The following is a 27,561-nucleotide window of genomic DNA, read 5'->3' on the forward strand; positions in this document are numbered from 1 at the left end:
GTGCTTTCTTTTACCTTTTCTAATTTATGAAAAATTTCAAACATACAAAATATTTACTATAATGAACACCTGTGTAGCCACAACATATGTACAACAATTATTAACAAGCTTATTTTCTATTTTAAACAATTCCCTCAATAAACATGTGTTTGTTTTGTAATTAACAACAAGAATTATTTGAGGAATGGGTTATAAGAAGACTTGTAAAATTTTTTTTTTACACACAAAAAGAACTTTCCTCCCAACCTAGGCTAATGGACACGGTTCACTTCTGTTTAACATGTAACTCATCTGTCAACTCATCTTAGTGCATGCCCAGCTACTGCTGCCCACAGAGATGTATGAGGATTAATAGAGGTTTATTTTAAAACCATGTTTTAATAAGTGAGTATTTTCCCTTCCTTTGAAGAGCTTAAAAACTTGTAAAACTTGATTAGAAGTTAAGTCTAGCAAATTCTACAACATATCCTCTCTCATTTTCTCATTTTATTCCATTTTCCATTTGAGGTGATAAGTCTAACCTCAGCTAAATGATACCTCCTTATACACTTAGGACTCAATTTTGTAGGTCATGGGTGATACAAACAATGGTATTTGAATTTCATGTTTCATATTAGTTCTTACTGACCCAGTATACCAATAAATGATGATCAATTATTGCCAACTATATATTTTTTAATAGATTGGGTAGTGTAGGTTCTAAGTACAACTGAGTTGAATATTGCCAACTCTAACAGACAGTATTCTTGTTAATAAACATATTCATGGGAAACACCTACAAGCCAAGGTACCACCTGCTCTCAGGAAGATGTTAGTTTTCCTCACCCTGTTCAGATGCTTGAATACAATATTTCACTAATGCAGTGACTAGGTTGTCATCCAAAATTTGGAAAGTGTCCCACAGCCTTGCAAAGAGGGTTCTACTGAAAACAACAAGTTTCTCTGCCTTTACTTTGTGCCTTAGTGGAGAGACAGTGGACAGGAATTTGACCAGCGATAGGTATGTCTGTGGTACTGCAGTGAAGGATACATTTCTTTGAAGTATTTAAATTTTCAGAATACTGTATTTATGTGAAATCTGGAATGCATTTTTAATACCTTTGGAGTATGGGTAGAATTGAGGGGAAAACGTCTGTCTCCTTATATTCTAGGCTCTTCAACAAGAATAAATACTTAAAAAGTAAATAGTTTTTTCATTCTTGAGATTTTTTTTAAAGGAAAGTAGAATTTATAGAATTAGTGAACTAAATGATGTGCTTCCTTTACTTTCTGAAATACCTACTGAATTTCAAATGGAAATCTTTGTTTAATATTTTATCTTCCTCCGCAGATCCATTGGAAGTGGAAATGAACTTGCTATCATGAACAAGTTCAGGAGCTAAGGGTTGATATATGAATCACAGGTTTTTTTATTTCATTGAAAGTCATTTGTTTGGAGTGAAAATGTGGGTGGTTAATTCCCTGCTTATGTGTACCATTAATAAGAATTGTCAGACTTTATGTTTGCCGATAAACGATTTTAGTTCCAAAGGTATGATGTATATAAAAGCACATTTCAGATAGTGAAAGGGTTTAAAATCCAAAAATTAAGGAGCTAATATCATTTGCTGTGCCAACACCTACTAAAGGAGTCATTTTATTGCATCATCCAGGAAAGCCCTTGATTATTTGTGAACAAGAGGAGAGGAAAAAGTACAAAAGTGTTATTTGATCAACAACCCTACCTATTATCCTATTGGCAAGTAATTAAGATGATTTGCAGCCATCGCTTAGAATCTGTACTGGCTGAAGCAAATGGTCACATTTTTTTGAATTTCACATTAATAGCTGAGTCTATATTCTTTGTCAACTGGTGAAATTTCCAGAACAGCAGGCCACATCATCAAATTTGGGAGGCAAGTAGACTGTTTCAACAAATCAAGCTCAAGTAGATTGCTTACCGGAGCTAAAAGGCACAACGTAGTGCTTCTTCAGTGAGCAGATGTGCTAGGACCTTAGGACAATTTCTCCTGTTCTATTCTCTTCCACTATTAAATCTCCTTTCTCCCTCTTTATTCATTTTGCTCACTTTATTCCATTACCCATTTGATGTAATAAGCCTAACTTTCTATAAAGGATACCTTCTATAAACTTAGGCCTGCATTTCAATTTTGTAAAGCTATTGATGACATAAGCAATGTCCTTTCAACTGCAACATTTATTCTCCTTTCCATGCACTTCTGTGAAATTTAATAGACTCTCTCTTAAATGGATCTAATATTCCCACATTTACTGGGAAAATTAGTTTCTTTATAAACTTTTTAATTTGACCATATTTGCAAAACTGCCCATAAAAATGAGAAGTACTTATAGATGGAGGTCTCTTGGTTGAAGTCATTTCTATTCCCTTCCTTGTTTGTACTTGCCTGCACTCTGCTAATAATCCTTTCTACACAGTTCCCATCCATGCTTCCTATTTATGCCTGGAAGCATACTCTGCTGGTGCTAGAATAGATGAGGGAGAGAACTCCCACTGGTTCTTTTCTTCTGGGGCTATCTTTGACTTTCCATTCACCCTATACTACGCTTCTGTCTCTGCTAGAAAACCAAGGTTGTTTCCACTATAGATCACACTTCATATAAAAGCCAGAGGAGACAGGGGCAGGGCTGAGCAGCAAGGTACTGATTAACAATCATTTTCTCCATTTCCACAATGCGCTGCTCTTGTAAAGAAATGCTATAGCACGTCATCTCTGTGGCTTTTAGGTCTTCTATACATTGGTTTGGCCAAATTGAAAAGTACATGAATTCCTGGGTCTATTATTAAGAAGTTGCCTATAGCCTAAAGAAGTCAGTACACTACTATTTCAGAAAATGAACTGGGAAGGTTTACTGTAGAAGCTCAATTCATATCCAGTTGCCTTAATGGGGTAGCTAGATTGAGACTGAACGGGGAGCATCTATGAGACTACAACGGTCCCAGAGAACTGCATAGGTTTGTTCAATCATCATCACATGTGCGTAGTCCACATTTATCAGCCTTTTAAAAAAATACATACAGGAAATTTTTGGCTAAATGAACATTTTCTTCTACCTTTATGCTGTTGGAGGTATATCTTTGCTATTAAAAAACTGATTTTTAAAAAGTCTAACCTCCTTTGAGATAAAACTTTAAAAATGACCCACATTTATGATGATGATTTGTATAGCCATTTGAAAATGCCAGACACTTCTTTCAACTGAAGTGTTACTAGTTACCATGATACGTCTACATGTAAAAGAGAAAATACGCCAAATACAATAAGTTCTATTCTATTCAAAGTAATTCACTGCAAATGTGTAGTTTAACAAATTTGTAGTGTATCCTACTGTGAGTTAGGACATCCATTCGACACATTTGCCGACAATCTGGCTAACAATAACACAACCAAATTTAAATCAGACTTCTTAGATCAGCTCTTTACTTTCTTAATTATCCTTAGGTATTATGACAGTGCCACTTAGTTTTATGTTTTTAGATCCCTTTACCATTTATTATTTTCCATTCATTTGGTATAAATAAAATTTACTTGAAAGAAAGCAAAATAGAGCTAGCCTCAATTTTGCTCTGTTGAAGCACTTAATGTTCTTTAAGAAACAAGTGTATTTTTCTTATCCTCAATCATGTTATGTGTCTCCCCCATAAGAAACCTAAATTGGCCAGTTACATGCTATATAGGTGATATTTGAAAAGAAACTAATTTTTGCCTCACTGTGTTTCTCTTCCTCTTCCCTCCCCGCCTTCTTCAGTGAAACACAGACGCAAATTAATAGGGAAATACAAAATAAATCTCTTCTTTCCCAATGTAATGAATAATGCAACATCCATCCATTCATTCATTCACTTTATGAGAAACTGAATTCTTGCCAGATAGGTGTCCTTAAAAATAACAAACTTGTTAAACCCCCCAAATGGTAGATATTCTTGCAAGACTATAGTTTTTCCAAAACTTAAAGATGAATTATATGTTTTCTCTTGTCTACTCCACCTCAGATTTGCAAAAAGAACTTTTTTTCCTTTCGAGACTTATTTATGGTGAATCTCCATAATATTACAATTAAAAAGCAGGATACACAAAATTGTTCTAAAGTGATGTATTTATCTCTCAAAGCAATATCAGCTGGCCAAAAAAACTCAGTAAATACTCTATTATGGACAAGATGAGTCCTGCCTCTTACCTGGTGTTTGAAAATTAAGGCGCCTCAGTTCTACTGGGTCTGTTGGATGGTGTGAAGGGACCTCCTTACTGTTGGGTATGCTGCTCTTTCTAGAGTCAGACTCTGCTCTCTTCCTATGGGGAGAAAATAAAAATGTAAGAATAAAATAAAAAAACAATAGAAACATTTAAAAAGCAGAGAGTCATGCAGCTCCCTCTCCCTCCCAACTTTCTGTTTTAAACCATTTGACAGGCCAGCTTTGTGACCTTGTTCAGGATGCTTTTCCTCTCTTGGTCTAGACTGTTTCCTCAAGTCTAAAATTTTTATTTAAGTGAATGATCTCAAAGTCTGCTCTAGAATTAAATTCTTCATTGTTTCTGCCTTTAGGCTTTAAGGGGGTGTTGGAGAGAGAAGCTTGAGTCCTTGTTCAGCAAATCTCCTTTATCCACTGGTTCAATTTGTGAGGAACAGGGCAAAGTACTCCTAACAACCAATACTAATAGAGTACCAATAGCCATGAATGTGGTTACCATAGAGAAAACCTCTGAAACTACTGAGTCTCAAGCTGAAGAGCTAAATCCTTACCCTTTTCTTCCTCTTTCCAAGATTGTATGACTGATGGCTACAAAGAGGACCTGCATTGGATTTTCCCATAAGGCAGACCAATACAGTGTGTTCTAAGGTTCCAAGTTAGCCTAACACCTGGAAGGAGAATTAGCATGACTCAAGACCAACATCCCCTTTCTCTCTCAAATAAAAAAAAAATAGTGTTGGCTGTTTATGGTGTTAAGCTGTGATTAATATTTCATTAATGAAAGTCAATCACAGAAAGATCAGAGAAAAAGTAATTTCACCTACTGTGTCTCACTCTTTCAATGATTATTCATGGCAAAGGAACCATTAATAGTGCCTTGTTATAAGTAATTCTTCACACAATTCATTTCATCTTTGTTTTAATTACTATCTACTAGTTTTATTAAATACCTTTGTTTAGGGTGTGATAATGTAATATTAATGGATGTCTATGCAAGAAAGGTCAGGGTTTTTTTTCCATAAGATTTCTTATTCATTTTTTTCGAACCCTCCAAACACAGAGTGCTACCTATTTTCTTTAAGGCTAAATTAGATTAAAAACCGAAGAAATGGAGGTGTTTTCAAGCAGTGCTTTATTCCGTATTTGTTATTCAAATACTGATTCCAAGGATCTCCGGGCTGCAGTCATAATCCCAGCATCTCACCCCTGTTCAAAACAAAGACATTCTTCTTTGGGGAGAGGGGCACAGCAGTGTTGAGGAACACTCCCTTCTCTTTCTGATATGACTGTAGCACAGTTCATTAGCGTTGCTGTGGCAATGGGATCTCATTCAGGGCCACCCAGGTCGTTCCATGGTTAGCCAGAGGGCTCCTGTTAAATAGCCTTTCTTTCCATCTCTGCTCATCTGTATAAAATAAAACTAACCAGGGGATGAAGGGAAGATTGATGCAAAGGGAAAGCACGCTTGATTTGCTCAAGAGCAATGCCTTTGGCAAAACCGTGTTGATGGAATGGATTTTCCTAGGTGAGTCCTGTTGGACACCTTCCCCTCTCAGAACCTTGAATTAACCTGTCTCAGGATTTCCTGTTTCTACCTAATGGTGTCAGGTATAGCCTGAGGACAGACTGTACTGCCAAGCTATACTACCAATCAGAGGGGAGCAGTGAATCTGAGGCGTGCCAAAGGTACAGGCTGTTCCAGTTGTATGGAGTGGAAAATGAGAAGGGAAGGAAAATAAGAGCTGAGGGCTGGCAAGAAAGATGTGAGAAGAAAGAGAAAGAGTGGCTCCGAAGACCATGTGAAAGAAGGACATGTGACCAGTTTCAGAGTAGAAATGTCCTTGTGTTTAGGTTGTGGGTATTCCCTCACAGAGATTCATTTTACCACCAAAGACACAGAATCTAAACAGGCTAATGAAATGCCACCAACTGCTAGTCAGACAGTCCCCTGTATGACAAACACATGCTTGGTCTTCTCACTTCAGGGAACCCCAAAGGCCTTTCTTAGGTTTGTTGTTTGTTTGTTTTTCCCCCCACGAGTCGGCACAGATACATTTCTTTACTGATGTGCCAGACCTAATGATTCAAACCTGGATTTTTATCCCTTCTCAAAGTGTCTCCACTGTCATTCTTGCAGGATTATGGAACCAGATGTAGAAATTTCTGGGCAAGGAAACTAGGTCACTCCTGCAGGTACTGTGGGACATACTCCTTATCTTCTTTTTCACTGAGGCCAGGCTGAGTGATGCTGAGACAAAGGGTCAGAAAAGAATACTCTCTAAAGAAATTTAGTCTGTTTCTCTGTTGCCAGGAAAGGTGCATATCACATATTGTTGCCTAGATGAATCTCAAAACCCAGAGCTGGGGACTAAAATTGCAATTTATACTTTTGATGAAGTGGGGTGGGGTGTGGGGCACCCTGACATTTAATAACTAACTTCTTCCTCACTTTATCTGTTCAAATAAATGACCTCCAAGATCTCAGATTTCAAAAATCCTAACCATCTCAGAAAACCAGCTGCTAAAATTTTGTTTTGCTTAGTTAAGTTCTGGTGATCACAACATGGGTAATTCTGGCTGCCCACACTTTTGACACATTATTTTTAAACATAAATGTGCTAAAATGGTTGTTTTCCAACAGAAAGGATTTCTAAGAAATGTTTGCAGGATGAAGAGTTTGGTCATCATTGGTAATAATGGTAAAGAGCTTCAAAAATAGAATTACTGCCATACAGTATTAAATGGCATATGATGGTTTAAATCAGGCCCAACATGAATGGATGTAGTCACACATTTTCCCTAAGTTTTCAGAGGTCTCATTATTCTCATTTTCAATTAGAAAAAAGCAAAGAATAGTGACTCCAAAATGATCTGAGTTTTGCCTTGGTATTTTATTTTTTTCTATTAAGATTATAAAGTCCTACTGTAAGTTTACTTCCTGCAGAGAGAAATATCTACCATGTGTTGGAGTTATATGGGTGAAAAGGAAAAGCAAGGTCACATGACATTTCAGATATTATGGGAACTGCTAGGAGTATAAAAATGTGTGGTGGTTTGGTATGTGGATCAGGTATAACAAAAATGCTACTCTGTGGTCTCAGGGGCTTTTTATTTTCATTTATTCTCACCTGGCTCTCATCTAGGGATAAAGTGGGAGGGAATCTACTTACAGAGCAAAGGTATTCAGACATATGGGCCAAGGCTCTTGGAAGACAGATATATTTATCTGAAATCCCTACAATTAATATTCAAAGAAGTCAGTTCACACACTGATTCTGATGCCTTTAAAAATGCAACCCACTCTGCCACTATTGCTGTGTATCTTCTTGGGGAAGTCAACTATCATACTTCTCAATTTCTTCATGTATGAAAGAGAGGAAGAAAGTTAGGAGATGATGTCTAGGTTAAATGTAACTTTTTAGAAATTGAAATGTTTTATTTATTTATATATTCTATAAAGAATAGAGTTATTGAAAGAAATTTCTAGTCCTTTCATGTATACATTAGATGTATGCTTTTGTAAAGTTACCCACATAGGACTTAGATCATTCCAAAGCATAATACATAAATTAAAGTATCATTTAATTAAGAATATTATAAACTCACTTTTAGTACCTTGAATATTCAATAAATGTTTAATTAGTGGTTCTGAAAAAAAAGAGAGCCAACTCTCTCATCTTAATGGAACCAGAAGGCAGTGATAATGTTATAAAATGTGGACAGTATTAAATGGAAAGGTAGATCTCTGAGTATATTAAGTGGGTTCAAAGTGTTTTGTGTTTCAACTAAAAAAAAAAAAACAAAAATATATATATATATATATATAAAGACAACTGATAGAAGTACTAAGTTTTCTATCAATGAAAGTAGCTTGCTGACCAGTGTTAAGTGATTTTAGGGAAAATAATACAGCCATGATTCTCAAACTTCAGCATGCATTCAAATCACCTGGGAGGGCTTCCTAAACTGCAGAATGCTACACCCACACCCAGATTTTCTGATTCATTAACTCTGGGGTAGGGAGTCCAAGAATTTCTATTTCTCTCAAGTTCCCAGGTGATGCTGATGCTTCTGCTGTTGGTCCAGGGAACAAGTATCGGGAATTACTGGGATACAGCATTGGGAAGAAGGCAATTGAGATGAGCACTGAGACCCTTTTCTTCGTTTAAGTTTTATCAGAAATTTGTATCTATCGATATAAATATGAATATATAGATAGATACACATATATAGATATATAGATGTAAGTTAGAAAGGTAGGTTAGATTGGACCAGTCATATAATAATCACACAGATAGCTAGTCTACCATTATGTATTATTATTATTATTACTACTACTACTACTACTATTGCTGCTGCTGCTATTATTAGTTGATTCTGGAAAACACAGAAAATAATTTGGAATCATATAAGAGTTTTCACAAAGGCATGGCCACCAATATTTGCAGGATATGAAAATCCCAGTAGTGTTCCTGTATCAGGAGGTGACGTCAGATCAAACTTAAAAATTGGTCTTGAGTAAAAACAAACAAAACAAAACAAACGTCTTATGGGACACCTCACATTTCTGTTCTGTAGACACATTAACACATACAAATGCTCATTAAAACAAAATTCAGACTGGTTTCATTACCTTCTAAATTTGGAAGATTTGTTAATTCTTTTTATATAAACAAACTAATTTATTTCCCCAGAATCATTTTAATACCAATCGTTTTAATATTTTATAAATCTAGGCTTTGTCCATCTTCCACTTGCCATGTAATACCTTTTATATCCAACCTCCACCCTCACCCCCTCAATACTTCCAAAGGCTACTGGTACCTATTACTGAGCATTAAAGGGGTTTGTTCTCTATTCCTCACCTGTCAGGTTTACTGCTCCATTTTAATGCAGCAAAAAAGAAAAAGAAAGGCTAAATGTTAGTTGGCCAGTGGTAACAAGAGTAACTATGACAACCAAGATTTAAGAAACACTGCTCACAAGCAGGGACACATTAACTGACACACATTAGGAAATGACAGTGTATCAAAACTTTAAAGGCCTGTAATTATGAATTAAATGGAGGACATGAGGGTACATAACTAACTAAAGCATTTTTTGTGCATATGTTAATGTCACATTCACTCTTATCCATCAACCTACATAATATTGCCACAATTATTTCCCAGAAAGTGTTTGATGGTAGAGATATAATATGCTTTTTACAATACATGACATGAGGAAACTACTAATGTACTTAATGGGAATATGACATAATTCCATATAAGAAATTTGTTCATCTAAAACTAAATCTTCAGTTAAGAGGTATGTTATTCATTTAACGATATAAAATATCTGCAAATTGTGTTGAACTGCACAAAAATGTGCATAATGGTATAATACACTAGGAGGTAATAAAGTGGCAAAAATGATTTCTTCAAATTCCTTTTGACAAGTAAGGTTATCATAAATCTTTTTTCCAATAAAAGATCAAATACATTTTCAGTTTTGGAAAAAGTAATACTCATCATTATAAATCTACAGAGCATGACCCATCTATATTGCTGGGCTAATCCTGGAAGCCTTTTATTACCAGCCATTGACATGACAGATATTTTCCTAGTCAAAGAGTGCTGCTATCTGTGAAACACATCTAGCTTGTGCTCATGTGATAATATGTGGACTGTCTAGATAACTATGTTCCTTATGCAGGAGTATAACTTTCACCTGAAAAAAATTAATCTAAATATTCCCCATGATGAGGTGAATTGCAAAGTATTTGGTGAGTTCTCAAATCCCAAATAGGGATACTAAGTCTGCCTTAATGCCAATGAAATATATACTCGAGTCGCTAAAGAATCTGGCTTTAAGATAATCCGGTCTATCTCCTTTGGAAAATACAAAACCCACATTTAAATTGTACAAACACACACATACAAAGAGAATAACAAAAGTGATACTAAACATACTGGTTAATTCTTTGTATTCCTAATTTTAAAATGATTTATCTAGTGCCCCACGTTTTAAAAATCATACATATATGTTTCTAACTTTCTCATTTTTTTTTTAAGTAGGTTTCATGACCAGGATGGAGAACAACACGGGGCTTGAACTCATGACCGTGAGAATGAAACTTGAGCCGAGATTAAGTTGGACACTTAACTGACAGAGCCACGTAGGCACCACTAGCTTGCTCATTTTTAATCAGAGATCTTTAGTGAGTCAGTTGTAGGAGAATCCATTTCTTTGGATGGAAGAGAACTACTTAGTGAATTATTAGTTTTGTATATTAAAAGGTTGAGTATTCTGATGAACAAATTCATAGTGTGTGATTCACTCCTTCCACAAAAATGTCTGACACACCACACACGTGGGTATATATTTGGTGCAAGTATGTAAGTTTGAAGGCTTTGGGAACTTATACATTTAAATTATAGGCTAAGAGTTTTATTACAGCTCTTACCAGTCAACATGAAGGTGATATTGTATGATGGAGTAAACAAGTGGAGGGGATAGACTTTGGAGTTTGTTAATGCTATTCGATTGGTATAAATTTGATTACTCAATATCCCTCTGTGCCATGCAGTCTACTAAGCATTAAGGGATAACAGTGAGGAAATGACAGAGTTCTTGACATACAGTTTAGTGGGGCCAAGAAAGACAAGGATATGAGCAAGTCCAGTAATGTGTGGTTCTGTGACAATGATAACCAGAAAGTGCTTTGAAGAGTATAGACAAGGGACCACCCCTAGGGCAGCCTGAACTGTTAGAGAGAACAGGGCAAGAGGGAGGCACCCAGAAAGGCTTTTTATTTAGTAGATGGCATCTTAGATTACTTCTAAGGGATGTTTTACAGTTAGCCAGGTCAAGAAGAGAGGCCGGCGAGTCAGAGGAAAGGTGTTTCAGGTATATGGAAGGGTCTATTCAAAGGCTAGAAGGCAGAATCAATCAGCATTGTCCCGTGTGGTTGGGCATGTCAGCATACTTCTCTGTAGCATCTCAAAACATCCTGATCTATATTTCTTTCTTTGATGACATCTTGGAAATATATGTAAAGTTGATACAAAAAGAGAAGACTAATGAGTCACAGTCCACAGAGAGTGGCTAATGTTGGAACTGGGGGAAAAGCTTCAAAATCTGAAGTCTGTGTTTTAGTCCCATCTACCCCATGGCTTTCACACATGAACATCTGCAGGTGGGGATGGGAATTATTTACTCTGTCCACAATGCCTATTTAGGTTAAACTATTACTATTTAAGGATGTTAATTTTGTTTAGATAGTGTCTTAGATCCTTCCAACCTCCTAATCCATATTTTCTTTTCTTCCATAGTACATAATAAATACTTTTCATCCATCTTGAAATGTTTTTCCATATAGTCAGGCTTACATTTTATTTTCAAATATCTTCTATATAAATAATTCCTGGACCATTCTAGAACTAATGACTAAAAAGCCGTACACATGGACAAGTGTACAGGGTAGATGGAAATCTAAGTGTTCATTTGCTTTATGGAGTTTTTTCTTTTCTTTTTTTGTAGGGTGGATGGATGAAGAACAACCAGGAATCATACTTAAAAAACAAATGCACACTGGAGGCAGAAATGTTATAGCAATAATTCTATTACTTGGATTTTTATGTCAGATTACAGAACATTATTATTAAAAAGATTCAGTCATTTAGTCTACCCACTTACTTTATAAACAAGGAAACTGAGGCCCAGAGTGTTAGCATGTCTTTCTACCCCAATTAGCTACCTAGTCACAGAGCTAGGACTCAGGTTCCCTGATTCCTGGTTTTCTGATTACTATTCTTCTAATCCTTGCTATCATTTAATCACTGTAATTCATATTTTGAAAGCTTGAATATATCACATATAGAGAATAAAACTTAAAAAAATCATAGGACAAGAGAATTCATCACACTAAAGACCTACTAAATATATTTTAATTTTCTTATGNNTCAGCAGGTATTTTAGGGTCCTTACGAGCCTCAGTTGATGCTGTTTTTCCATTGATTATCAATGTATTATAGGTTTAAAAATTACTAGATTAAAACTAGAGTCAAATAAACACAATGTCAGATAAAAGAGTGCACTAGTTCCACATCAATATACTTAATAGGAATAAGTCTCAGTCTCTTCACACAGATCTATAAAATATGCTTCTTTAAATGAAGAAAACATCCATAGCTCTAGACCTACTCCTAAGGCAAGTAGTTTTCTAAGCAGGTGTGTGTGATAAGTGGGACTATCAAGATAATGTGAGTCAATAATATTTAATAATAATAATGATAATAATAATGATGATGATATTCAATTCTGAGTCATTACAGATGATCTATGTATAAACTGAAAAGCACCTAAAAAGAGGGGTGAAGTATTTATTATATAATTAACTTTGCTCAGAATCCAAGCTATAAAAGACACTATTCATTGCCTACAGAAGATTTCCTCTTGAACTGCCTCATGATAATCAAGAAGGACATTGTTGGGTCTACTTGAATTTCAAGTCAGGAATGTTCTTTACTGCTGAAGCAAGCATTTCTATTTCAGAAATGCTTCATGGGCCTTCAGATGGTTGGCTAAATATACTTAGCATTCGAGGATGTGTGCATTTCCCAACAATTGCATTAGACGATGCTTACATATGCACACACTAAAATGCAACTCTATTTTAACAGAGTCATAAAATCTTTAAATGTGATGCCTCTTTTTGCAGGATTACAAAAAATATATAACCAAGTTGAATTTTTCCCCAAGCACATGCACATGAGGCAAGGAAAACTTAATTATAAATGTTTAAAAATTATCAAGGTTATAATCCTATTTCTTCACTTTTACATAACTCACAAATACCTTACACATCTCTGTTAAGTGACATGACTTAATGATAGCCAGATATAGCCGAATGAAACACAACTTAAAAAAATACAGCAAGCATTTTTTTTTCATTTTGAATAATCACAAAATGGCATGTGCCATGGTCTAGAAATGAAACCATCAGCAAGCACTTTCTGATCTGACTCCCACAGTAGGATTTGGCCACCTAAATAAATATCACAGAAAACAATGATAATTCTATTTTTAGTCTTTTATTATTATTTTCTCTTCAGGTCGTAAGTGCAGCACATGAAGAGCACAGGGTACCAGTTCCTGCTCGAATCCACTCAGGACTTGCTATTGTCCTGGGGCATGTGGGCACTTTGAGCTTCCTGCCCTTACTCCTTACACAAGACAGAGGCAACCAAATGCACACTGATACAATATGGATTGGGATGGGAAGACTGAAACTATCATCTAAGAGTTTGGCTTTCAATTACTTGCTTTTTCAGCCATCTTATAGTATGTATAATGGAGTGATGGCAGTGATCAGGGAAAAAAGAATAATGATGGATACTTTTTTCCTTCTTCCTAAGTCTAAAATAGGATAGGCAATTTAATGGGTTATGGTTATGAACTCTCTTTGTCTTTTCTTTTCAACCCTCTCTTTACACTGAAATAAAATGGAATACAGCCTGATAAGAGAAAGTTTTGCAAAGGACAAGTGTCTTAAAGGATATTTTTTTAAGTTGAGAAGGAGTTATTTAAAAGCAGCAGCAGCAGCAGAAGAAGAAGAAGAAGAAGAAGAAGAAGAAGAAGAAGAAGAAGAAAGAAGAAGAAAGAAGAAGGAGAAGGAGAAGACTATTCCAGGTACATAAGAAGAAGATGCTTAACAAAAGAATACAGGTAGAAATAATTAATATAAACCCAGTTAAGGGAGCTAGAAAAATAGGAAAAAGAGATAATGGAAATAAGATTATCAGATTAAGCATGTCAGCAAGAATCAAAATGAAGATATTCTCATCTGATTTTGAAAGTCAAGGTTATTAGAGGAGAGAGGGCAGGAGGCTATGTCATAGTAGAGGGAAGAGATCATCTTCATAGTAGCATTCTAAAAGATGGCACACTACAAAGAAAACATAGATTGAAGTTTCATAAAAATAAAATTTGGATTGGAAGAAAAGAAAAAGTGATATTAAGGGAGATAATTCAGATTTAGTCATTCTAATGTGTTTAAGAGAATAATCATAATGTTAATTTTATAATTTTATATATTTTAATATTGTAATTACTAATGTATTCTTTCCAACTGACTAAGACTAGGGGGAAGGAATCTAGCTTACTATACAGGAGGCAGAAATGTAATTGAAAAGGGTGGAAGATCAGAAAACATGGGGTAGATGTGGATTATTTGCATTGTAATTGCAGTCAAAGACACTAAATTGGATCAAAACTTGGGAGTATAAAGGCCGAGTTTGTAGTTTAGTTTTTTAAAGGAAAATGGTACCTTATATCCCTTCTTGGACACAAATAGAATTCACTATTGGAATAAAGGTTATAGAAAGAGAAAGAAAAAAAATTCATTCTCTTCCACATATTCCCTTCCTTTATCTTCAAATTTTAGCTACTTTCACTGTTTTGAGAAATAGCTACAGGACAAAGTCTTAGCTCATGCACTCACTAGACATATGGAATGGGCATAAATGTGCAAATTTGTAATAGTATTTCTAAAACCATGTTGAAATTGAGCAATTAATCATCTAATGCTATCATATGCAAGCTTGGAATTATCTGCTTGTGAATTTACTCATGTCTTGCAAAGTGCCACTCAAAGAGCTCCTAATGCATAAAGTAGCTCATAAGACCAAAGCTAGGATCTATGAATGCTGGGCAAGAAAGTCTATACCACACTTGAATGGGATTTGAAACAGCACAATCTTTACATTTCATTCTAATCTAATGGAAACATATTCCAACGATTATGGGGGCTTCACTGAAGTATTTCATTAATAGCAACCACATAATGACCATAGAAGGATTACCAAGATTGCAATAGAAATATTGGGCAAACCTACCTTTTATAAAGAAGGATAGCTATGACAATGCAGATGATAAAGACCACTGCAAGGACAGGACCTACAACCCAGATCAAGCCTTCTTCTTCATCTGTGATTGGCTGTGGATCCAGATCCATTGATACAACGGGGTCGGAGTAGGGACTGGTTGCATACATCTTCTGAGGAAGAACAGAGTCTATGTTACTTATAAACTAAAGGCTTTCTAGTGCGTATCTATAGCATTAGAAGAAGCCAGGACTTAGTGGATGTGATGTTAAGTATATGAAACAATGTCAGTGAAAAAGGAGGGGAGGGAAAGGGATGAGAGAAGAGGTGGAAGAAAGGGGAGGAGGGAGGAAAAAGTAAAGAGGTCTTGCAATGTAAATTTCCTTGTAGAGTGAAATATTTTCTAATAAAATCATTTTTGATAGTATAAATTACTCTGCAGACACATTTTCATCGGGATCTATATATGACATATTAAATGATCTTATGAAGTATAAAGTAAAACAGTTAACCATTTACAAAATATTCAGTGAGAATTTACATTGTGCCAAGGTGTTATGTATCGTGTGGAAATCAACAGAAATATTATAGTTCCAGCCCTAAAGACATTATCAGCCAGTTAAGGAGACCAAATTTAAACAGTAAACATTTATAGGGAAGATGTCAGTATTTAGGGAGGGGGAAATGGAGACACATAGGTCAAAGGGTACAACTTCAGTTATAAGAAGTTCTGAGGATCTAATGTACTGCATGGTGACTATAGTCAATAATACAGTATTATATACTTAGAAGTTGCTGAGAGTAGATCTTAAGTATTTTTTAGCACATGCACACAGACACACACACGCAAAGAGCTAACTATGTGAGCAGATGGATATGCTAATTATCTTGATCTTGGTAACCATTCCACAATGTATATTGTACATTAAATCATCATGTTGTACACTTTAAATATATAATTATATTGGTTAAGTTTCCCTAAATGAAGTTGGGAAAAAATACATAGTTACTTGGTGAAGGGATGGACTGACTACTATGAATTCTGTTTTTATAACATCCTATATTGCTTTGTCTCATTTCAGGCTCTCTTAGCCCAGTACTGTCTGCCCCCCCCCATGTAAGGTCTGAACTTTACCTTTTCCAATAGAGACCAATCCACATCCATGGGCTACCCCACCGCTCCTCCCACTAGCTTCTTATCTCTTCTCACTCCAACACTACCACTGATTCTGTTTTCTCATTTGCTAAATCAAATTGTCATTATTCAGTCCCTTCCAGACATCTTTTCCAGATTTGCCATAGTTGACTGAGCCTTATTTAAAATTCCTCCACTGGTTCTCGTACTTCTGTACTGAACTGGTCCCATTCTAATCTTGCCCACTGATCATGACCACCTCTGAATCCATCCTGTGCCAGGATTCTTAAGTTTTATTTTCTGCTAGTCATTTTCTCCCTTCTCTGGCAAGGTCATCCTTACTTTTAACTACTAACTTCTATGCAGATTGCTTCCTGATTAATGTTTCTAAACTCAGAAACTCTGCTAAGTCCCAGACCTTCATTTCCAATTATTGTTAGAGATTCCTACATCTATACCTGCAAATTAAGAATTGCATGTGCTATTTCCCTGCTTGCTAGATATATCCTCCTTCCAACTTGCTAATTTTTCTCATTTCTCAATACCTAGGAATAAAAAACTACTGATGTTATTTTGCCAATGACCCTAAGGCCAATCTACCCTCTTTCCAGTCTCATGGGTACCACTTTTCTTCAGGACCTCATTCATGCCCACCCAAACCATACCAAGAATTTCTTTCTTCCTCTAACAGTCTCTACTGCTGCTAGAGTTATTATCCTAAACTGTAGCTGTAAAATCTTCAGGAGGCTCTCTGGTGATTTCTAAATAAACACTAACCTTCCTAGCATGGATCTTAAGGGCCTCCAAGATTTTATTTTAAGCTTCTGTATCACATACTACATTTTCCATCATAGTGAGCTTCTTGTTACTGTTCCCTAAATGCTCTGCTCTTTCTCTTTAACCCTCTCACAAGTTCCACAACATTTAGCTCCTGTAATCTCACTGATCTCCAAGGCCCCACTTAAATACTGCCTCCAGTGAAGCTACCGCTCCTTAACTGGAAATAATCAGTCATTTCTCAAAATACAGGTAAAAACAATTTTTTAAAATTTCAGGTAGTCCTTTATTACTTTTTTAATGGTATCCATTAAACTCTATTTTCCTATTTTATCTGTGCATATACCTTACTCTCTTTAACGAAACTGTAAACTCCAGGAAGGTAGGGATTCACACACCGTTTGTGCCTGTACACTTAAAGCAGCTAGCACAGAGCTTTGCACTCGATGAGTTCCCAACAAAGCTCTGTCAAATAAAAGAAAATGTCCATTTTTTCAAATGGCTGATCTTATCAAGACATGAGAGAATATTCTCATTTCTCCATGATTAGGAAATATATTTAATTTTTTCATCTGCATTTAAAGAATTAATTTAGGTCATATATTCTGAATTTAAGTGCAGAAAGCTTAGTGGTCACTCTGGAGGGCATACGCCCCACTAAATGTTTGTATTCTATTCTTCTTTCCCACTTTCCCCACTGTACTTAGGAAAGAGACTGACTACATTTCCAGATTTTCTAATGTGTCAAAAGATAAAAATTCAGTACATTTCCAACCTTCTCAGAAGCAGCTAAAAAAAAAAAAAGATATGTACAGTGTAAGGACTTGGCAAAGACGCTAAATATCCAAGAAACATGATTCTTTATATAATTGTTTGTTTTGGTTTGTACTTTCCCCTTTCCATCTTGTAGGTCACACTCAAACTGTTTGGCAGACAAAAGTAAACAAAAGTCTGTGATTTGAAATTCTTTACCAGGGGCCTTTGAGATAATAATCTTGGTCAGCCAAGATACAAATCTAGGTAGAGGTTTTCCCAAAGCACACAGATTTCCAACCCAAATCAGGAAAGAGAGATATGTGAAAATGAAAAGAAAACAAAACAAAACTGTAAAATGATACTAGCCTCATGAAAATTAAAACTTGTTCAATGTGTAGGGGTAATAGTCTTTGGTCATTCTAAACCAGTACTCTGATACTCTTAAGATGAGGCAATAATGGACTAGGGAGATCTCACTTCTTGGGGGGGGGTGGGTATTTTCTCTATGAAAATTATCAGCCTACCCTGGGAGTGGTTAGGTGTTGTAATTATTTATAAAAATTGGAGGCTTGCAAAATGATGGTATCACTGCCACCACTGTATTAGTTTGGACACAAGTCTTTTCTATAAAGTAGATACTGGCCTGAAAACATACAACACATAAAGAGCATTGTTGAGAAAGATGATGGAGAAAAGGGGTGATTCAGATAATTTATTGAGAAAAAGTCCTAATCACATAATTAATGAACCAGTGAAATGACATACTAACGGACGGGGAGACTCTTCATCACTGGTAATGCATTTAAACACTGGAAACGTCTGGGAGAATTCAAACCAGAGTAGAGTCTCTGACAGTGTTGCCATCAGCCTGCATGGTCTGCTGAGGCTTCTCTTCTTTGCTGAATTCTCTGATCTACCTCAATGGTCTGAATGTGGTTTCTGAAACATCTTAGAGCTATGTAAAGAAAATTACTTCACATATCTAAAAGTCATTAAAAACAAGAAAGAAAAAGATGATTTCTAACATTCTATTCCCTTGATGTTCTGCCTTAAAACCTTCAACTAAAAAGAGAAAGCATATCCGTGCATTAAAATTCCAGGGAGCCCGTCACTTTGTTTTCAAATGACATCCTGTGCACAAAGGTAAACCAGGCAGAAAGGCTGCCTTTGTGTTTTGATTTTCCACGAGGGAATTCCTTTAGTCATTTGAAGAGAAGCCCCACTGTATGTGCTAACACCTGAGGTGAAGAAATCTTTGATACATCTCAGGCTTCCTCTATCGGGGAAGTGACTGGCTCAACTGAGCTGCCACGCCTGTCAGTTTTAGGTCCCTATTAGAAAGATACAGTTAGAGAATGTATATTAAATGTTAATGTGAACTGCCACTTCAAAACCCACCCCCCCTTTACAGCTACAATTTCTCCTCCTCGCTCTCTTTTTTTTAACATTCACAGCAACTGAAGCATAAAACGACATAAGAGCAAGATGAATTACATAAAAGAAGACAACTCATTATTTAGAGTACCTTAGGAATTCTCTGTTTTATTGAATTATTTTCTAACATTCTTAGCTTTTCACTGATAAAGTCATTGGTAAATTGCTATAATTAAAGGAGCTGGCTGTGCTTGCCTTTTTCCTAGACAGACCTTCCCTGTGAATTGGGTAGAGATTGTGGGCTCACTGGCAGTTTAGAAGAAGAAAACACAATCACCCTCAATCAGTATTTTTAAATACCTGGAAATATACTATGTTTAATCGCAGACCTTGATAGTTTAGGAACTAAACTAATCAAACAAAGTTCTCTGAGAACATTTTTAAAGGATGACGAAGGAGATTTTGAGCAGTGATGTGTATCACTCTCCTTTCCATACGTGTCACATTGATGATTTCAAGAACCATGTCCTATCAATTCGGCACTTCATAAGCCAAAAAGTCTGCGTCATTAGAGACACAGCCTTGTTTTTAATGAAATCTCAAGCAGGTTACTCAACAGTGTTTAAAATTAGGCAGCCTGTTGCTCCACTTAAGTTAATGACAGCTCGTGAGAAATAATTAGGATGGATATAGCTACCTATCCTCCAAATAGCCATACTCTGGTGAAAATGTGTAAGAATACCGAAGGAAAGAGATGCCGGCACAGTTAACTTACAGACTCCGCATGTTCCATCACTGCTAACACAAAGAAGACATATTCTTGACCACTCTGGAGTTGCTTGTTTGTAAATCCACCATAATGTTTTTCATCCCCCAGGGTGAACTCAGTGGGAAGGACGTCAAAGTGAGCGGCAATATATGGCTTTAATTCAACTTCTCTCCCATATCGGAGGCTTCTGCGTTTCCTAGATATCTCTTTAAGCAGCTTAAGGAAAAAGTGGGAAACAGAAAAAGAAATGTAAACAACAATAACCCAACTTAATGACGGTTTCATGGGAGAAATTAATTCAGGACTGGGAACAACTCAAATACAATTTGTCCACATTTCATGCACCATGTCAGCATCACTAAATCTCAGTTCTGTCTTTCAAATGCTTGTCTTGCTGTTAAAGTAAGGTGCTAGACTGCTCTCGCAAGGCCCGGGCTATCACCACAGGACAAACAGACCCCTCCTTCACTGGTAGCTCACACCATTGTCTATCCTAATGAAATCTTCTCAAAGGGCAGAGTGCATTATAAACCTAAGTAAAAAAGTCAGCTTGATTCACAAAAGCCTGTCACGCAGGTTTTATTATTGTTATTTATTAAACAAATAGTAACCTCAGATAAAGCCATCAATTATGATCAACTTCTGGAGAGGGTAGTACCACTTTAGATGGTTTTAATAATGAGATCATTTATATGATACAAATTCCCTCAAATCAGCAGAAATAGAATCGAATGACCAAGTTCTAATTAAACTTACATTAAATAGACATTGTCACTCATTTAGCAATTTGCGGCTTGATTTGGTTTTTTGGCTTCTTAAATAACCTTTCGGTTATTCGTCACATTTATCGTGACATCAGCTTTTGTGGAGCTGATAGTTCCCGGGAGAGGTTGAATTATCTTCCCAGGTGAAACAGGCAGGGTAGATAAACACTAACTTTAATATTACCCTGAAGAAAACAAACATACACATGTACACAAAAATCCTTCATGTATCTCTAAAAGAAAAAGGTAGAACTTATGTTTCAATATTCCTGTTTTCCCCTCACCATTTTCATTAGAAAGTCACATTAATGATATTTTATCACAAACGATTTCAAAGTGATGTTGAAGTTAGCTTTGTCTTCTCCCCTTAAATATATTGGTATTTCATAGGGTGTGACCTGGGAAAAAGTTTACAGCAGTCTGTGATGCCTTTTTTTTGGAATGAAACTTGTCTTCAGCTCAATAAATAAGCTTCAGGTACTAATCGAAACATTCTGGCGAAATTATTGGCTACTCTTGTTATGTAAGTGGAAATGATAGCTCAAAAACCAAAGTAGTGGTATTTTCTTAGCTCCTAAGGCCAGGCCTCTGTGATAACGGCTGCAGACTCTACATAGAGCATGAGTCAAATCCTTCTGCTGGGAACCTGATGGCTTACTACACGGGGCTGTAAATGTGCTCAGCTGGTCAAATGTAAATCAAACATGTAAATGCTTCTTGGGTTATAAAGATAATCCGTGCCCACGTTGTTTTGAATTTAATTTATAATGTTCTAATATTTTCTTTAACTTTGAGCTTATTGATACAATGAAAATTACATGAACTAGAAGCTTTTATGAGAACCACAGTAGACTGGACATCACTTGTTTAGCAAACTTGGACTATCTGATGATACATTCAGGTAGGCTGATCAATTACACACCAGTGAAGAGGGAATAAAACAAGACCAGAGACTTAGCACTATCTTTCAATCCTGTTGTCAAGTTTAGGTTAACTTATAATAATGTTATCACAACGGTAGCTAAGATTTATTAAGCACTTAGCTGGTGCCAAGCACTGTTCTCAGAAGCCTAAATATGTATTAGTTCATTTACTCCTTGTAGTAAACCTTATAAGGTAGGTTATTATTATATCCCATTTTATAAATGAGGACACTAAGGTATAGCAGAAAGTGGCAAATATATGTAATCAGCTCCACTGGCAAAATAAAATGAAATTACATGTAAGAGATTTTTTAAACTATATTTTTGTTTGCTTAATGGTTGCACAATATCAAGAAACACAAATGCAACATTTAAGCTAAATTGATAATCTAGATTGTTTTAACTCAGTCTATACTTAGCCATATGCAATTTTTGTGCATCTGTTCTCATTAATGCAGCTGAATGTGTACTTAGATTTCCTTTTCCTGGATTCTTTTAACATGTTATTTCAAAAAATTCTGATGCCAAATATTTAATAGTATACTGGAAAAGTCATTACGAAGGTTATTATTGATATGTAGTAAACAATGAGCCATTACTTTAAGGACAAATGTACTGCAGACGAGCTGAACAGCTTTTTGAAGTTGGTTAATCAGAAACATTTACCATCAGTTGCTTATGTGACTGTGTCCTCTCTTCCACTTCACTGATCAAACCCTACCTTGATTTTATCCATATTTCACATGTATGCAACTGTCATAATTCATCCCTATCACTGTCATCCCCAAGAGTACCTTTTACTAGGGTTTCTTTAGAAGACTTGGAGAAGTACCTTATAATAAAATATTTGGGTTTTTTGGTGCTCCTTAGATGCAATGCAGCCATTCATTAAGGTCAAACCTGGAATATCAACTCTGCTCCTGTCGGTCCCTCTAATCTCTGCAGGATGTTTCCTGTGTTATACTTTAAATTGGTCAAGTGTGCTCAGATGACACCAAAGTTACCCAGTATGTTGAAGTTACAGCTACAATTGACCACATTATTTAGCAGCAAGCCTTTGAAGTAAATGCAATGAAAAGCTTACGATATATTATAAGATCTGCCCTGAATTAAATATAACTAATATTTTATGAGTCATTCTGTCCAAAATTCAGTTTGACTATCAACGTCTGCTCTGCCCAGTCTGACCTTGACAACAGAAGTTCCAGTGCATGAATTTATTATGTGGAGATTATCTGCAGACAAAGGATAAATGAGCTCAGAAGATAATATTGAGAGTGACTCTGTTTAGGAAGCCTCTTTCCATTTTTTATGGGCCTAGATGTGAGGCATACATGTGGAAATCCCCTTAGGCCACTATTATATTCGATGATACAGTTTCAACAATTTGAATTACAGGACTTTCTAAAAAATCACTTGGTCAAATACATTTAAGAGAGGAACTGTGCTTTGTCAAAGCTGGCAGTACCAAGCCATAGATAAAATTACAACCATGCTTTTATTATCCATGATAGGGGGAAAAATGTCTGTAGGGATCAGGAACTGGATGAGTAAGCATAAAGTGAGGCCATAGCCTAGTTTCATTTGTTCCCCTACACAAGAGTTACAAAATGTATTGGAGGTAATTCCAGAAGATATATCAAGGGCTTTAGTTTTTTATCAGAAATAATTTTCATTTTCCAGTCAATGCATATCTTATTTCTTCCACCATTAATTCTACAATGTGGTCTCAATTATATCAGTAAGAAAAGTGGGAAACAACCCATCCTGACCCCAAAATTTTGAATTAATAAATGTTCTTTATCCAACTATTATACAGATTAATGCACCACAACTTGTGGGATGATTAAAATGACCCTTTGTTATGGGAATCAGCAGCACAGACCCATAGAATTTAATTGCAGGAAAGTTCAATGTCATATAGCTCTCTACTTTAATCCATTAGCATTGCTGTGCATTTTGGAGGTTAAAACCTGGCTATAAAAGAGAATCCGCTTCCTATTGCTAGCAAATGGTTCTACTTCTAGGAAAAGGTTATTATTTTAAAATATTTGACATCATTTTTGGATTGAATCTTAATTCTTTGATAACTTGTTTTTTGCTTTTTGTTTCTTGCTTTTAACAGGAGGAAAGATTCATAGATTCTACAAGTTACCTTTTCATTTTAAAACCAATTCCAATGGAATTCAGTAATTTATTTGACAGCTGATTAAAATAATAAGTAATAATAATAACGATCTCAAGATTAACTGATTAGTCAGTTGCAAGTAAAAGCATGCCTTGCTTCAAAATGTTTACAAAAGGGGTACCTGTAAAGAGGGAACGTGATATGATGAGCACTGGGGGATATACTCAACTAACGAATCATTGAACATTATATCAAAAACTAATGATGTACTATATTTTGGCTAATTGAATTTAAATTTAAAAAGGGGGGTTCACCTGGGTGGTTCAGTCAGTTAAGTGCTGCCTTCAGCTCAGGTCATGATCCCGGAGTCCCAGGATCAAGCCCCATGTCATGCTCCCTGCTCAGCGGGGAGTCTGCCTTTCCCTCTCCCCTTCCTCCTGCTCCTTCTCTCTCTCTCTCACACACAAACACACTCATTCTCTCTCTCTCTCTCTCAAATAAACAGATAAAATCTTTAAAAAAGTGTTTACAAAAGACCAGCTGACATTTTGCATATTCAGATGGAAGATTGCTATTCCTCTAACATAGAAAAATGATTTTGTTCCTTCTTTATTAACAGAAAAAAATTATAACATAAATTACTTGACATTACTGAAATGATATCTCATTTTAAACCCCTCCAATGCTTATCTAATCATTAAAGATTGACATAAAAGCATAATCCTAACCTTGAACTCATCTCCCTTTCTGAACTTGATCAAGTTTAACTCAGATAAATGAAGTGGGTGAAGATGAACCATATGTCTAGAGAGGATATACGTCTGCCGAAAGAACCTAACAGCCCTTATCTGTCAGATCACAGTCTCCTTAGTGCAGACATGTATGAAATAAACATCTCTTTCCTGTAATGCAGCTAAGGAATTTCTGCTTTCTCTTGCTCTGTTTGCACTAATTTAAGGTAGAGAAAATACCTGGAAACAACAGGTTGGGATAAAGGTGTGGCCTATGTTGTAAATAAACTCAACAAATTAAAATCTCATATGTCCCCAAGTGGGGGCTTTTATTTATTTATTTATTTATTTAAAATTTTATTTATTTATTTGACAGAGAGACAGCCAGAGAGAGAGGGAACACAAGCAGGGGGAGTCAGAGAGGAAGAAGCAGGCTCCCAACGGAGAAGCCTGATGTGGGGCTCGATCCCAGGATGCTGGGATCACGCCCTGAGCCGAAGGCAGACGCTTAATGACTGAGCCACCCAGGTGCCCCCCCAAGTGGGAACTTTTAATTTGCTTTCTGAAGTGATTCAAACCAGCATCATGTTAAAATAGCAAAGTCTTTCCTGTATTTGACTGAACCACAGCATTAACTTGCTTGGCCCTTTGGGGATATGGCTTAACATTTCTGATCACAGTTTTCCCACCTAAATAGAGTATATAATATTTAGGTCTTATTCTTCATACTATGTATTAACTTCCAAAAAAAAAAAAAAACCAAAAAAAAACCCCAAAAAACCAAAAACAAATGCTCTTTTTGCAAAAAGAGTATTAATTATCTATTATTGTTGTAAGATTTCAGAAATTAAAATCATACTATTTAGTGTTTGTTCTGTTTTTTTTTTTTTTTTCTATATTTCTTTCTTGGCTCAAAATTTGGGGATGTGTTTGGTTTTTTTTTTTTTTTTTTTGTCCGTGAGTTAAATGCATTCTTGATTCTGAAATCCTACAAAATATAGAATAAGGCAAACGTGCTAATCAGTGTGATTTTGTGAGAAACTGGTCAAGAACGCATAGTAGGTCGGATATTGAACTCTGGTGCAAATTGCAATTTAGCATTTGTAACAGCTTCAGCTACCACTACACTAATGAAGCAGACCTTGGAGTTCATAACAATGATGATGAAGTCTTTGCTGACAATTCACTTTGCCTTCCACACCTTGCATCATGTTTTACAAGGGGCAAGGAGCAAAATATTAAAGCCAACAAAGATTAGACTGGTTGTAAGTTTTCCTGCAGCTAAATGTCTTTTAATTAAAGCAAAAAGTTCTTTGTTGGGATCCCTAGTGGTTATCAGGCCCATAGCACTGAATCATCCAACCAGCGGACCAGCCAGCCATATAGAAGTCAGCACCTGGATTAGACTTCCTCCCATACAGAGGAAGAGTATGTTTAATAAATTAAATAACTAATGAAAGACACAGCCAAAAAACACATAGTTACCTCATCTAATTCCATTTCATCTGGACTCTCCCATGGCTTGACAAACTTCCCACGAGATTTCTTCAAAGGCACAATTATTATGTAGTAACCTCTGCACAAGAATGGACAGACAAAAATAAGGTTAGATCAAAGGGAAAAGAAAACAGATATGTCCTTAAATCTTCCACAGACCAGTGATTGAGAATGAAGGCAAATTATGGAAATGGAGTGACTTGTCCATCAATGAGAAATAACCACCTGTTTATTCAATTTTAAAAACAACATAGGTAGACATTTATGTGTGACTTCAATGATCTTGTATAGTAATACCACCATGGTTGACTGCTCTTTATTAGGTATTGTAAACAGAGCAGAAACAGTTTGTTAGGACCCTGGTGCTGGGCACATACAAGTTTAGTATACTGAAACCCAGCATCACAGGCTGTTGAGCTAAGGATTTTCTATGACATCGATTTATAAGGGGATTTTTTAAAAAGAAAATGTATAATAAAAATTACTCTTAGCTCATACAAATGTCTGGATGATGACGACAATGATTTCGTTTATACATCCCTAAAATGCTTTTCATTTGGATAAGAAATTAAAGCATAAAAATTGCCCACAATTTCACAACAGTTACATAATGATGTAATTGTTTTCTACCCATCAAATTGTAAACCCTAAGATAAATACTGCAGAAATTTGGAGACAATCACTATCTGTGGGTCTTCAAAATAGGTCTCAAAAAATAAATGTATAAGAAGGGCAAAAGTAACTGAGTACTCACATTAAGAATAGCCAACCAAAATTTAAGTAACTATAAAGGCACCTGTTCACAAGTAGATATGGGCTATTTGAAAAATTGTTTTGCAATTTCCACAAAATGTATACCCTGGTTTTGTATTCATGGTTCATGACTCTGTTCGATCTTTGGTAGTAACTATATAAGAACTTTAAATATAGGTGTGTAATAGCTAACACATCAATCACTTCCTACCTCCCAGGTATTATATTACATGTAAAATCTCATTTTGCCGTCTAAAAAACTGTATAAGGACAGGTAACAGACAAAAAGATAAATCCAGAGAGACTAAATTATGACCCAAGTTAAAACACATGGTGAGGGGATACAAACCTATATATATCTTAACCTTGGCAATAGTCTGGCTCTTTTTTTGTTTCATTTACTCTGTATTATAAAGTACTTTAAAAACTCTATTATTTTGTGGAGACTTGTGAAAATGAACACACACACACACACACACATGCACACTTTTAAAAGAGAAGGATGCCACACAGGGAAAAGAGACCGCAGGAGAGCCACGACCAACCTTGCATCGCATTATATCACAGAGACCAACAGCACACACAGGAAGGCCTCTTTCTGCTTACATCAAAATAAAACCTGCAAGAAGCTCAGTAAAACCCTGTGATAAAGAACTCTGTTTCCATAAACGAAGTCTAGAGCTGCACCATCCAATATGTTAGCCACTAGCCAGACATGTGGCCAGTCTGAACTGAAATGTGCTGGCAGTGTTAAAAACATTGGATTTTTAAGACTTAGTATGAAAAATAAATGTAAGATATCTCAGCAATAAAATTTTAATAGTGACCATATGTTAAATGATAATATTCTGGATATATTAGGTAAAATAAAATATGCTA

General features: G+C 35.8%; 1 protein-coding gene across 1 annotated transcript in view; it reads right to left on the reverse strand.

Moving 5' to 3' along the window:
- Positions 1–27,561, reverse strand: part of PTPRD (protein tyrosine phosphatase receptor type D) — a 301,900-nt gene that overhangs the window by 114,073 nt on the left and 160,266 nt on the right. The window contains exons 20-24 of the mRNA XM_040632317.1: positions 25,918–26,008; positions 19,893–20,102; positions 15,088–15,248; positions 9,076–9,090; positions 4,198–4,310 (exon numbers count right to left, since the gene is read on the reverse strand). Of these exons, the coding sequence (XP_040488251.1) occupies positions 4,198–4,310; positions 9,076–9,090; positions 15,088–15,248; positions 19,893–20,102; positions 25,918–26,008 (590 nt within the window). The remainder of the gene's footprint in view (positions 1–4,197; positions 4,311–9,075; positions 9,091–15,087; positions 15,249–19,892; positions 20,103–25,917; positions 26,009–27,561) is intronic.

This window comes from Ursus maritimus, unplaced genomic scaffold (genome assembly GCF_017311325.1).
Source record: "Ursus maritimus isolate PB19 unplaced genomic scaffold, ASM1731132v1 scaffold_17, whole genome shotgun sequence".
NCBI lineage: Eukaryota > Metazoa > Chordata > Mammalia > Carnivora > Ursidae > Ursus > Ursus maritimus.